Genomic DNA, 11980 nt, shown 5'->3' with positions numbered 1-11980 from the left:
TTTTACTAAATATTTTTTGTCTTCATTGGAACATTATTTCAAATTCAAAAGGACATAATACAAAAAATTGCTTCAAATAGTATTCAAAACCGCCAAAAAGGTTGTTTGGGTTTTTCTGTAGTCTGTCCTCGACAGGACTCAACTGCAAAGGCATTTTTATTTAAAATTGAGGTACAACAAAAACAAATTCGGTTACTTACAAATAGTTCCCTTTCTTAACTCGTCTGTACTCGAGTGCTACGTTCCGGCGTTCCGGATACAGATTGCCTAGCGTCTGATAAGATGTTTAGATTAACAAATATTCCAATTCTATATAAAAAAACTTACATGGAAACGGGGCAACTTGAGCTGAATCACAGTGTAATTGGCCCTAGAAACCGGAATGTTCAACGAGAACGCTCTTCGTCAACTTCGAGCGACAAATCGCTAGATTTAGGAAAACCTTTCAATTAGTACTGAAGGCGATTATATAAAAAGCTTAAACTTACTTGGAGATATCAGAAACCTAATATTATCCACTACAAATTCGCGAAAAGCTAAAGCACTTGGAACTTAGTAAACGTTTGCAAAACACGTTGTGACGAGATCCAGAAATCCAATAAAAATACGTTATTTTTCGTCTGACGTTTACCGCTTTTTTCCTACACGCTCAAACTGGAAACCCAATCTGTGGGCTATAATCCCACGCAACACCCCCGCCCGTAACACCTTACGCTAGTAGGTTTTACCTGTCACATCTAGATCTAACAGTGCTACCTTGGCAACTCCTCGCTGTAATACACCTGAGCTAGTTTCTACACAGAAAAAAAATCTGAATCCTTAACAGCACTGAAATTGAAAACATTTAATCTTACATGACGTAGAACGCGCTTTATTAATGTAAATTTAAAGATTGAAAACAGTTGAATCCTTAACAGCACTGAATTTTAATGACACAAATTTTACTTGACACGGAACACGATAAGTTGATGTAAATTTTCATCACATATGATGTAAATAAAAAGAAGCATCACATATGACGGAATTTTCAGTGCGAATTAAATTTTACACGTCTTAAATATCTTACATGTATTTCAAATTTTACACGTCTACAATAAACGTAAATGAAGCGTTGAAATTGATTCATTTGGTTTATAACCATCGTTTTAATATGTTTCCATTATGGAATTGAATTGATTAGTGTTAAAAAAAATACTCGTATGCTCAAAATTGAGTAAAGCGACATGGTGAAAACTGCGAGTCATTCGACAGTTCAATTTAGCCGAGTATATCTATAGTGTTGTTTTGATAGTTGCCGGACCAGGTCGAAGAAGAAATCGAAGACTGAAGAAATTGCCGAGCGTGCAGTGGAAAAAATTGTGCAGGTTAGTGCGAGTGTTATTGTAGCTATTTTTATTCTTATTGTAACGGATTATCATAATTTTCTAGCCCCATCGACTTCGACTCGCAGTAAATTGCGAAAAATATGCTATGTGCCAGCTTCCATTAAGTCGATTGATGACTTGTCCCTCCGGATCTGCCTAATTGCCCCAGGAACCAACCGCTACGCCAATAACTTCCCCAGACAAGAAGCTTCAACTTGTGCCCCAGACAAGAAGCTGGTTCAGTGAATATTTGGTGCTAGTTATGGCTGCTGTTTTCGCTAATTGTCGAACGCTTCCATCTTCCGGAATAGTCAGGTACAATTCAAGCCCGAATAGCATCGGATTCTTTGAAAAAATTTGTATGCTTAGTGGTAATTTTTTTTCCATTCCTATTTTCAGATTTTCTCCTCACATCGATCGCGAGAAGTTTTCATCGGCGGGCCTATCCAAGCAGCTGAAAAAAGGAAAAAGTATAGCTCGTCCGCGGACATTCAATGATGAACCAGTTTCTAGCTGAAGTGAATCTGCAGGAATTCGTCGTCTTTATCAAACGCACCCAGCGTGAGAGAGAAAACGGAATTGTTGTGGTGGTGAATCCAATCAGTATCATGAAGCTAAATCTGGACAAGGATCTGGGATTGTTTTGCGGTCGGCAAATAGGATGCTATCTTCATGGCAGAGGAAAATTTCCATATAAACTTGTTTCTTCTTTTGCCATGATATCCGTGTTTTAAAATTCCCTCCCGTGTTTTAAAGTTCTTGGGTAAGTTATTTTGTGTTCATGGTATCAAATTTTAATAAAAAAAAATGTTTTTTTTTTATAAAAATCTTATTGTTTTTATTTTAGACATGGAAATCCGCCTTAAGTTGGTTCGCTATTGCGTTCCAAAATTTAATAAAGTAAAAAAAAAATCAACAGGAAAATTTTGCCGAAATTCAGTGATTTTAAAATTTACATCACTTTTATATTACACGTCTCCAAAAGTTAACAGGCCTGTAATATTCAACGCAAACCTAAAATTCCTTTGGTTTTAAAATTTACATCACCTTTATATTACACGCCTGCAAAAGTTTACAGGCGTGTAATATTCAACACGCACTGAAAACTCCGTCATATATGATGCTTCTTTTTATTTACATCATATGTGATGTAATTTCACAGATTTTTTTGGTAGTGTGTACGTCTACTCTCCTAACTTGTCCATCAGATCCTGGATAAGAACGGCTTACACGCCCTCGTAACCATCCGTTCCTCACGGTCTCGTCCACGATTACAACAAGGTCTCCTTCCTGCAACGGTCGAACATCATGGTACCATTTGGTCCGCCTTGCTATTGTTGGTAGATAGCCCTCGATCCAGCGCTTCCAAAATTGATTCAAAATTTCTTCCATCGTTCTCCAATTAGCTTTCAGGTTACTCGTCGAACCAATTTCCACCTTCGGTGCACAGGAACCACTCGATGTCATAAGCAGGAAACAATTAGGAGTAAGTACAGGATCATTCGGAGAGTCCAGTGGCACAAATGTAAGAGGATGCGAATTGACGATGATCTCGACCTCAGCCAGAAACGTTAAGAGTTCTTCGTCGTCTAATCGATTCCGTGGTGCAACTACCTTAAAGGCATCCTTCACTGAACGGACTTTTCTTTCCCACACCCCACCCATGTGGGGGGTGGAAGGCGGGTTGAAGTGCCACTCGGTTTCTGCGTTGGTGAACGTTCTGGCGGCCTCCTTATTGATGGCTTTCATCTGCGTTGCGAGCTCGTTGGCAGCACCTCGAAAATTCGTGCCATTGTCGCTAAAGATATGCTGTGGCGGTCCTCTCTTGGCGACGAAGCGACGAATGGCTCGGATGCACGATTCGGTTGTCAATGAGTGAGCGACTTCTAAATGGATGGCGCGTACTGTCAAGCACGTGAACAAACACACCCAACGTTTGACATTACTACGACCACGCTTGACTACTACACTCAGGCAAATTCTTATTATAATGTTCATAAGATGCGTCTTATGAACCACTTTTTCGAGTGCAAAATTGGTTTTCATAAGAGTCGTATGAAATTCTAACAAGTTTCATAGGAACATCTTATGAAAAATAGAAGATACGGCATTGTGAAAATAAAATGAACACATTCATTAATCCCTTCAGTTTTTTTCATCAAAAGCCAAAGAACTCTTGTTAAATTATATGTCATCATAAGTGCATAGTTGAATGTGATTTTGTGATTTAAAATGGTAAGTTTTAGTTTAAGTTTCAATTTTTGCTAACGTTGAATATATTTGCGAACTCAAAATACATTTTTGGTTTTCTTTTCAGCATACTGACCGGCACAAAGCGCAAAGCCAAGGCGTAAAGAACCGGATGCGGCAAAAAAACTTCATTAGAACCGGGTGTCGATTTACTGCTGATGGTGAGCATAGTGCATTCATGATGTTATTTCAAACGAATTTGACGAAAAATAAATAGTAAACAACAAATAACTTGAATTTTTATCATTATACGTGACATTTCATGTTTCCATAAGATCCTCTTATGAAAAGCGAAAACCGCTCATTGAAGTTAGTGTTCATTTCAGAATTCATTCGCGTCATAAGAGAATCTTATGAATTTCAATGATTTTTCTTATGGCGCCACTTCATAAGAGAATCTTATGGCATGTATAATAGTATTTTTCTGAGTGTAAGGGTCCGAAGTAATCGACCCCGGTGAACGTAAAAGGCCGTACATATGGACGAATTCGGGGGTGAGGTAGCGGGGCCATTTTTGGTACAGCTGGCTTGGCCCGATAAACTCTGCACCACATACATTTTCTGACCACGGATTTCACAAGAGTACGAAGGTTTTGCACATAGAACTTTTGTTGTATTTCATTCAGGACTGTTTGTGAATTGGCATGTCCGAAGCGTTGATGATACTTCATCAGAAGTAGCTCCGTAACATGGTGGCTCTTCGGCAAAATTATCGGATTACGAAAGTTGTACGGATAGTAGAGCGCGTCCGAACCAATTCTGCTTTCGGCTCTCAAAATACCTTTTCTGGGTCTAGGATCGGGTTGAGTTTTAAAATAGGACTTGATCTCAACAATCGTTTGCGCTTCTCAAAAGGAAGATACATGTTCTTTCGCAAAATCATAAGTTCATCGCCGAATTCTTGTTCTTGAACCATTTTCCACAAGGAAACCTCAGCTGACTCGAAATCCTTTTGCTCGAGCGATACAGATAGTATGGTACTCTCAGTTCTATTTTTGGTTCGACAGCGATGGTAAAAATGAAACAAATAGGCTATGTGCTTGACGAGCTTGTCGAATTGTGAGAAGGTAGTGTATGGGATAAGGGGTTGATCTATTTCTCGATGCACACATACCTTCTTAACCTCTTCGGTTGGTTCCGGCAGATTCAACTTACGTGACGGCCATTCGGATTCTGGTAGGTATAAAAATTCGGGCCCTTTGAACCACTGGTTGTCCGGATCGAGATTGGGACCACTGCCCCACTTTGTCGCAGCATCCGCAACGTTCAGCTTTGACGCTATCCAGCGCCACTCGTCGACTTGAGTTTTCGATAAGATTTCACCAACTCTGAATCCTACATACTGCCGGTACTTTCGTGGGTCGGCATGAAGCCACGAAATCACTACGGATGAATCGGTCCAAAAATATCGCTTGCATATCTTCAACCGGTGACTGTCTACAATGGACTCCATTAGTCGCGCTCCAATGACTGCACCATTCAACTCGTTCCGAGGAATCGACTGTGGTCGAAGTGAGGTAACTTTCGCCTTCGAAGCTACTAGACAGCATCTCGGTGATCCTCGATCGACGATTCTAAAAAATGCCACACAAGCGTAAGCTGTCTCGCTTGCATCTGTGAAGATGTGCAGTTGCAGAGAATCATAGCTAAGGGCATCCGCAGCAATCGCGAGCAAAGTGAAAATGCTCACGAGTTTTATGACTTTCATACCGCACCGGGGGTGAGTATGAAGGTGAGAAAAATAGGGCCGTTGCCGTCGGGACCGACAAAATCACCAAATTTGCTCACTAGAAAGGGGCGAGAGCAAACATGCACTGAAAAAAATCTACCGTTTAATGCTGAGTTAACAAATTACGTTCAGAGTGTAAAGTTTGTTGACATTCAGTTTAGAATTCAGTTTGCCACGGATCGATTTTAATTTTTAATCGTCACCAGACCTATTAGACGGACCATTAAAGGAAACAACGCTGCGCTACCGATCGAGCTGGACCCGTCCAAGCCTCCCCCGCTTCCGAGCGGTGCCTCAGTCGAGAATGACGACAGCAGCAGCAGCTCATCGTCGAGAAAAAAAGTGAAAAATTCCTAATCACCTCAACAGCACGACCACCAAGCACTGCATTGTTTAAGGTGCCGCCAGCTCACACAGTGCTCCGGTGCACCAAGAGTTTCCGGCGAAAAGTGCTGCAAAAAACCACGTATATGGATATGGATATTTGTATATGGATGACCCAATGTTGGAAACTCTCCCCACGCTCATAAAAAGCCGTGGAGTATTTCGCAGGGCTTGCTGGAGCTGATATCTGATGGCTTTCTTCCGGCTAAGGCTAATGAAACGAAACAGTCACCAACTTCAACACAAGCTTAGGAACCGGAGTCAGTCACACCGGGCAAAAAAAAGAGTTGAGTGAGGATGCTTCTTGTGTATTTTCAACTGAAAATGACGACACTTTTGTTTTCCAGGAAACGTTCGGTGACCAAACGTACTGCTATCGGAAGCGGTGTTGATTTGAGGATAGAAGTCGAAAAGAATTCCAATGCATTCATGGGAGCCAGCCTCGAGCTTTATCCATCCGATCTAGCAAAATACGAATGGAGGATGTTGAATTCTGTTGCCTCAATGGCTAAATTTCGTCCATTTCAACGAGTACGTGATGCTTTAAAATAAATAATGATAATTATAAAACGATTTTTTTCTTTTATTCTGTATCGATCGGATGACCTTTTAATGAATCGGCTGGCTGCAAACACGACTAGGAGGATGTATGGAATCGAATTATTGTTGTTTAAAGTAGAAGTTTATTTATTTAAGTCGCTGAAACGCTGGCTGAACGGGTCAATGACAACATGTTCCTCCATCTCGCTACACCAGGGCGAAAGGTTTCGATGCCGAAGTCCTGGGACCAGCGGCGGAAAACCTTCTGCTTAATAGTGGAGGCATATTTCGCGCAGGTTCCGCTGACTTTTGGATAATCCCGGCAGCTGCTGCCCGGTAGTTCTTGCTGCACCCGCCACCGGATGCGATTGCTGGTCGCTCGAAGCTGCTTCGCTCTGCTGCTGCTGTACGGCATGTTTAACTAGGATGTCGACTTTGATGTCACTTTATACAGATAGCAGCACACCCGTCGAAGAACCGCCAACAACCCAGGCCCTTTTAAGATCCACCATTAATCGAAATTTAAACAAAACAACTCACGACGCCGAAAATTTACTCGGTTCGTATGAGTTTAAGATTTTCTGCCAAAAGTTTTCTCAGTGCTATGCTAAATTTAAAAATGATAAATGGTGCCGCCCGGTGCGCTAAAGAGTGTGTATCCTAAAACCGGTCCGCTGAAATGAGCAAAACCGGGCCGCGTATACTCACTTATTGGTGCGTTTGCTCTAATAGGATCGTAGTTCGGGAAATAACATCTTGGAATCGTCACCTTCGCTAAGTCGGGAAGCACTCCTATCCAGCGCTTCCAGTTTTCGAAATCCGTCAACCGGATTAACTCGTCCCAATTCACACCTGACCTCCATATATCCTGCATGAGGATTTTTCCGTGGATGGTGAAGGCTGCGATTATTCCCAGGGGGTCGAAAAGGCTCATTACCACCTGAAGAACTTGACGTTTGGTGGGAATGATGTGTCCGGTTAGCAGTGTCTGAAGATCATCACGAAATACATTTTCAAATACGAAGACGTCTGGGCTTGGCCGCCAAACCATCCCAAGAACTCGATCCGTTGCTGTCATTCTATCCACAGAAAAACGTTTCGTGGAGTTTTCGCTTTCGTTGCTGATCTCTCGAAGAACTTCGATGGAATTCGATTGCCACGTCGGGATTTGGAAGCCAGCTGCACCGTTTATTGTGACCACTCCTTGCGCAATTTCGACAGCTTCTCTCGCTGAATCTCTGCTATCGAGAAAGTCGTCGACATACGTGCCTTCTACGATGGCGGCTGCTGCTTCTGGATAACGGTCACGATGTTCGGAGGCGTTCAGATTCTTCGCATATTGAGCGGAACAGGGAGAACACGTCGCTCCAAACGTGGCCACATCCATAATGTAGACATCAGGAGGTGCTTTCGGATCGGTACGCCACAAAAAACGCTGGAATTGCTTGTCTTCACCACGAATCAAAATCTGGTGAAACATCTGGCGGATGTCACCTGCAATTGCGTACTGCCTCTCACGAAATCGGCAAAGAACATTCAGCAAGGGCGTCAGGAGGTCAGGCCCCTTGAGGAGCATTGAATTGAGTGATGTTCCATTCACTGACGCAGCGGCGTCCCAGACGACCCTGACTTTGCCAGGCTTTCTGGGGTTCTGGACGACACCAATGGGCAAATACCACACCTTGTTCGGATCCCGTTCTCGGAGTTCATTTTCGGTTGCCTTATGTGCGTAGCCAAGTTTCTGGTATTCTTCGATCTGTTGATTCACGTTTTCCTTCAATGCTGGATCTCTTGAAAGACGTCTCTCCAGGCATTGTAAGCGACGTTCGGCCATCGAGTAACTGAGTGGGAAACTCACATCGTCGAATTTCCAGAGGAGACCAGTTTCGTATTTCCCGGACGGAGTGCGCTTTGTAGTTTCTTGCAAGACTCTTCGGGCACGTTGATCTTCGCTGGTTTCTGGCGGAGCATGTTCGGCAATGCCCATACTTTCGGCTGCTAGATACTCTCTGACAAGATCGTGTAATTCGTCGTCTTTGCTGCACTTGCAGGTGTGGACCATGGTTCGGGCGAGATTATTCGTAGCACTCTGTCCACCGAAAATAACCCAGCCTAATCTCGTCTTGGTTGCCACGGGTTCATCAGCACTTCTCTCTCTTCTTTTCAGCGTTAACTTCAGTCTTGCATGGTCGACTCCAATCAATATTTTGGGAGTAACATCGGTATAGCTGCAAATCGGTAAACCACGAAGATGGGGGAAATCTTTTGCCAATTGGTCGTAGTTCAACGACTGCTTCGGTAATCCCAAATCTGGAACGGTGCGCACATTCGTCAGGGCATGTCTTTCTTCACTTTTCGGCTTGGATATCGTCAGCTGCACGACACGAGAAGAATCTTCATTCCGTGATACGCTACCTGTCCACTCTATGCATAGAGGTCTTTCTACTCCGTCTAGGCCCAGTTCATCGGCGACTTTGCTTTCGATGAGAGTCAAGTCGGACCCATCATCGAGAAATGCGTGGACCAATAAAGACTTGCCGTTCCCATGTAGCATAACCGGTATGATTTTGAAAAGCGTGGAATTTTGTTTGTGTCGATGTGTTGTTACAATTCCGGATGCACCATACGAGGTGGGTGGCGATGGCTTACAATGGAGCAACATATGGTGCATTTCCTGACAACCGTCCACACCGCAGGGTTGTCTCGTTCGACACGGCCACTTGCCGTGTGGTGCCAAGCATCGTCGACACAGTTGTTTCTCCTGCACTACTTTCAGACGATCGTCCAACGAAGATTTCTTGAATCTCTCGCAGTCGCGGACCCTGTGGCCCTTCCTATCGCACGCTAAACAGGGTCTGGGATCTCCTTTCTGCTTCGGCAAAGTGTTCTCCGTTTTCGAGAAAACCTCCTGATGAGTATTGAGAAAGCCTGTTTCTTTTTCTTTGCGGGTTCCTCTTCGAATTTGACCATCCATTGCGAGGTCAGCTGGTGGAGTGACTTTGCATGCAGCGGTTCTGAGCGATGACACATAATTGCAGAAATCCCTTAGCGACGGCTCCGGAACGTTTTCTAGGAGTTTTCCCCACTCAAGGCGTAAACTTGGAGGCAATTTAAACACCAGTTCGGAAAGGAGCTCCGGATTAGTCAGGTGGGACTGTAAACGAGCGGCTTCAATGTACGTCACCAAATTCCTCACTTCACGTCCGAAACTAACGAGAGTTTCCAATTTGTTTGCATTTGGCAGACTGCCACGGCGAATTTTAGACAGCATACAATGTATCAATTGATCGGGTCGGCCACACTCTTCCCTGAGGGTAGCAATAATTTCTGGAACCGCTGATGGAATTGTGAGCAGGTTCAGAACTTTTTCTCTCGCACTTCCTACCAGGCACTTTTGAAGGCGAACCAGGTTCTCGTCTGGTTGAATTCCGCACATGGCCGTGGTCGATTCGAAAGTGCTAAGGAACACCGGCCATTCTAATGGATCACCCGAAAATCTGGGTAAATCCCGGGATACTACGTGCCTTGCTGCGAGTTGCTGGGCATTGAGCAGTACAGGCTGCTGCTGAACGAGTTGATTGTTGAGCAGAGGTGGAGAATTTGGAGGGGGATTATTTTCTCGACACCTCGAACCTCCGGAAACATCTACCGGCTCTGATAGTTCTGCATAAGAAAATCTCGGCTGGGGATTTTGATCCACTGTCATACTGAATGGATGCGACGATCGACGCTGAACATCAGAATTTGGCCAACAATTCAGGGAAAAACTAGACTCCCTTGTGCCCAGTACTGCTGGGGGAAGTTTAGCGTAACCTATGCTGCCTTTCTTGTTAGTTGCTGCCTCTGGTCGCCTTCCTTGGACTATTCGTGAATCTTCCGGTCTACAATATTCCTCCTCTATCGCTGGCAGCTGTAAGATTTTCGGCACCACACCAGTATATACCGGGGGGGATGTCCTGACTTTGGATCCACTTTTCGGTCAGCTGCTCCCGTGACTCGAAACTACGTTCGCTTCCTGCTTGAGATTCTTCGCCCAGCAATTCCAACTGTAGTTGGTGCTTTTCCGCCAGATAGAAGCGATCTTTTTCGGCTTGTTCTGCTAGGAGTAATCGATCCTTCTCTGCTTGCTCTGCCTTTTCTTTCCTCAATCTATCTTCCAACTGTTTTTGCTCCTCCAGCTGTTGCAACCGGAGCCGGGCCAGCGAAGATGTTGAATGTTTTGAGGAAGTGGATCGCATTGTATGGAACGAAGAAGTATTCGTTTTCCTGGATTTTCCGGTACATTGGGCACAACGGAACGATTTGTCGGCAATAGAGGCATTTACTCCGGCGCAATTATAATGCCACCACTGGGAGCACTCGTCACATGCCACCATATCCTGGATTTCATCCGGCTGCGTGCATCCTATGCAATTATGCTGGGATGAAATTTGCAGGTTATGTTGATTGGAATCCGTAGCACTCATTCCGCAGGCTATTTTTGAGCTTGTTTGGGTTTTTCTGTAGTCTGTCCTCGACAGGACTCAACTGCAAAGGCATTTTTATTTAAAATTGAGGTACAACAAAAACAAATTCGGTTACTTACAAATAGTTCCCTTTCTTAACTCGTCTGTACTCGAGTGCTACGTTCCGGCGTTCCGGATACAGATTGCCTAGCGTCTGATAAGATGTTTAGATTAACAAATATTCCAATTCTATATAAAAAAAACTTACATGGAAACGGGGCAACTTGAGCTGAATCACAGTGTAATTGGCCCTAGAAACCGGAATGTTCAACGAGAACGCTTTTCGTCAACTTCGAGCGACAAATCGCTAGATTTAGGAAAACCTTTCGATTAGTACTGAAGGCGATTATATAAAAAGCTTAAACTTACTTGGAGATATCAGAAACCTAATATTATCCACTACAAATTCGCGAAAAGCTAAAGCACTTGGAACTTAGTAAACGTTTGCAAAACACGTTGTGACGAGATCCAGAAATCCAATAAAAATACGTTATTTTTCGTCTGACGTTTACCGCTTTTTTCCTACACGCTCAAACTGGAAACCCAATCTGTGGGCTATAATCCCACGCAACAAAGGTTAAAAAATCTAAAAAATTTGTTATTGATTTCTCAGTGTTTTTTATATATTTCAAAAGGGCGTAGCTGTAAAAATCTAAAACATACTTCAACGAAAAATCTGTAAAATCCGTAAAATCGTCAAAATTGTAAAAATAAAATTTTAAACTGAAACCCAAATCTTAACTTGATTATTCGAAATCGAAAGCGTATATAGGCACATCCATTAATAATTGTGTTTTCAGTGCTTAATAAATTCAAAACATCAGTCAAATTTCGTTGAACAATATATAGAAAGAAAGATACAATAACTGATTTCAACCTGCGCTTTACATTAGGTTATCAGCTGAAAATGATAATAAAATAATCTTAATTGTTTTTGAACCGGATCAGAGTTTTATACTGGTAATACCAATGCATACTTTGTTTGTACACATATTTAAACAAAATATTTTAAGTTTTTAGTTTGAAAAAAGAATTATATTAAAAATGTCAAAAAATTAGAACCCCTATAATTTTATTTCAATTATTTTTGAACAAATAATAATTATAATAAGTAAAATACTTATGTTGATAACGCCAACCAAATCAACGAGCCCCTTGCCCTTAGTTCCCGAAACGTCAAAGCCAAGTCCGGGAGCTCGTCACTCGCT

General features: G+C 42.9%; 1 protein-coding gene across 1 annotated transcript; it reads right to left on the bottom strand.

The window, feature by feature from the left end:
* Positions 1-2548: 2548 nt before the first annotated feature.
* Positions 2549-9973, bottom strand: LOC129761013 (uncharacterized). The gene is made up of 4 exons (XM_055758717.1): positions 6976-9973; positions 4770-5228; positions 2622-3268; positions 2549-2575 (listed from the first exon to the last, which is right to left on the bottom strand). The coding sequence occupies exons 1-4, from the start codon at positions 9971-9973 to the stop codon at positions 2549-2551; spliced, it is 4131 nt and encodes a 1376-aa protein (XP_055614692.1).
* Positions 9974-11980: the final 2007 nt, after the last annotated feature.

The sequence above is a fragment of the Uranotaenia lowii genome, unplaced genomic scaffold (genome assembly GCF_029784155.1).
Source record: "Uranotaenia lowii strain MFRU-FL unplaced genomic scaffold, ASM2978415v1 HiC_scaffold_968, whole genome shotgun sequence".
In the NCBI taxonomy this organism is placed as follows: domain Eukaryota; kingdom Metazoa; phylum Arthropoda; class Insecta; order Diptera; family Culicidae; genus Uranotaenia; species Uranotaenia lowii.
Note: the sequence above shows the minus strand (reverse complement) of the source record. Positions and strands in the feature narration are given on the sequence as shown.

Bases quoted from the DNA above. Each gene is read 5' to 3' on its own strand.
- LOC129761013 (XM_055758717.1), bottom strand. From the start codon at position 9,973: ATGACAGTGGATCAAAATCCCCAGCCGAGATTTTCTTATGCAGAACTA. The intron at 5,229-6,975 runs GTGAGTATACGC...ACATCTTCACAG, and splicing joins TAGAGCAAACGCACCAATAA to ATGCAAGCGAGACAGCTTAC. The intron at 2,576-2,621 runs GTGAGGAACGGA...GTTCTTATCCAG, and splicing joins TTGTAATCGTGGACGAGACC to GATCTGATGGACAAGTTAGG.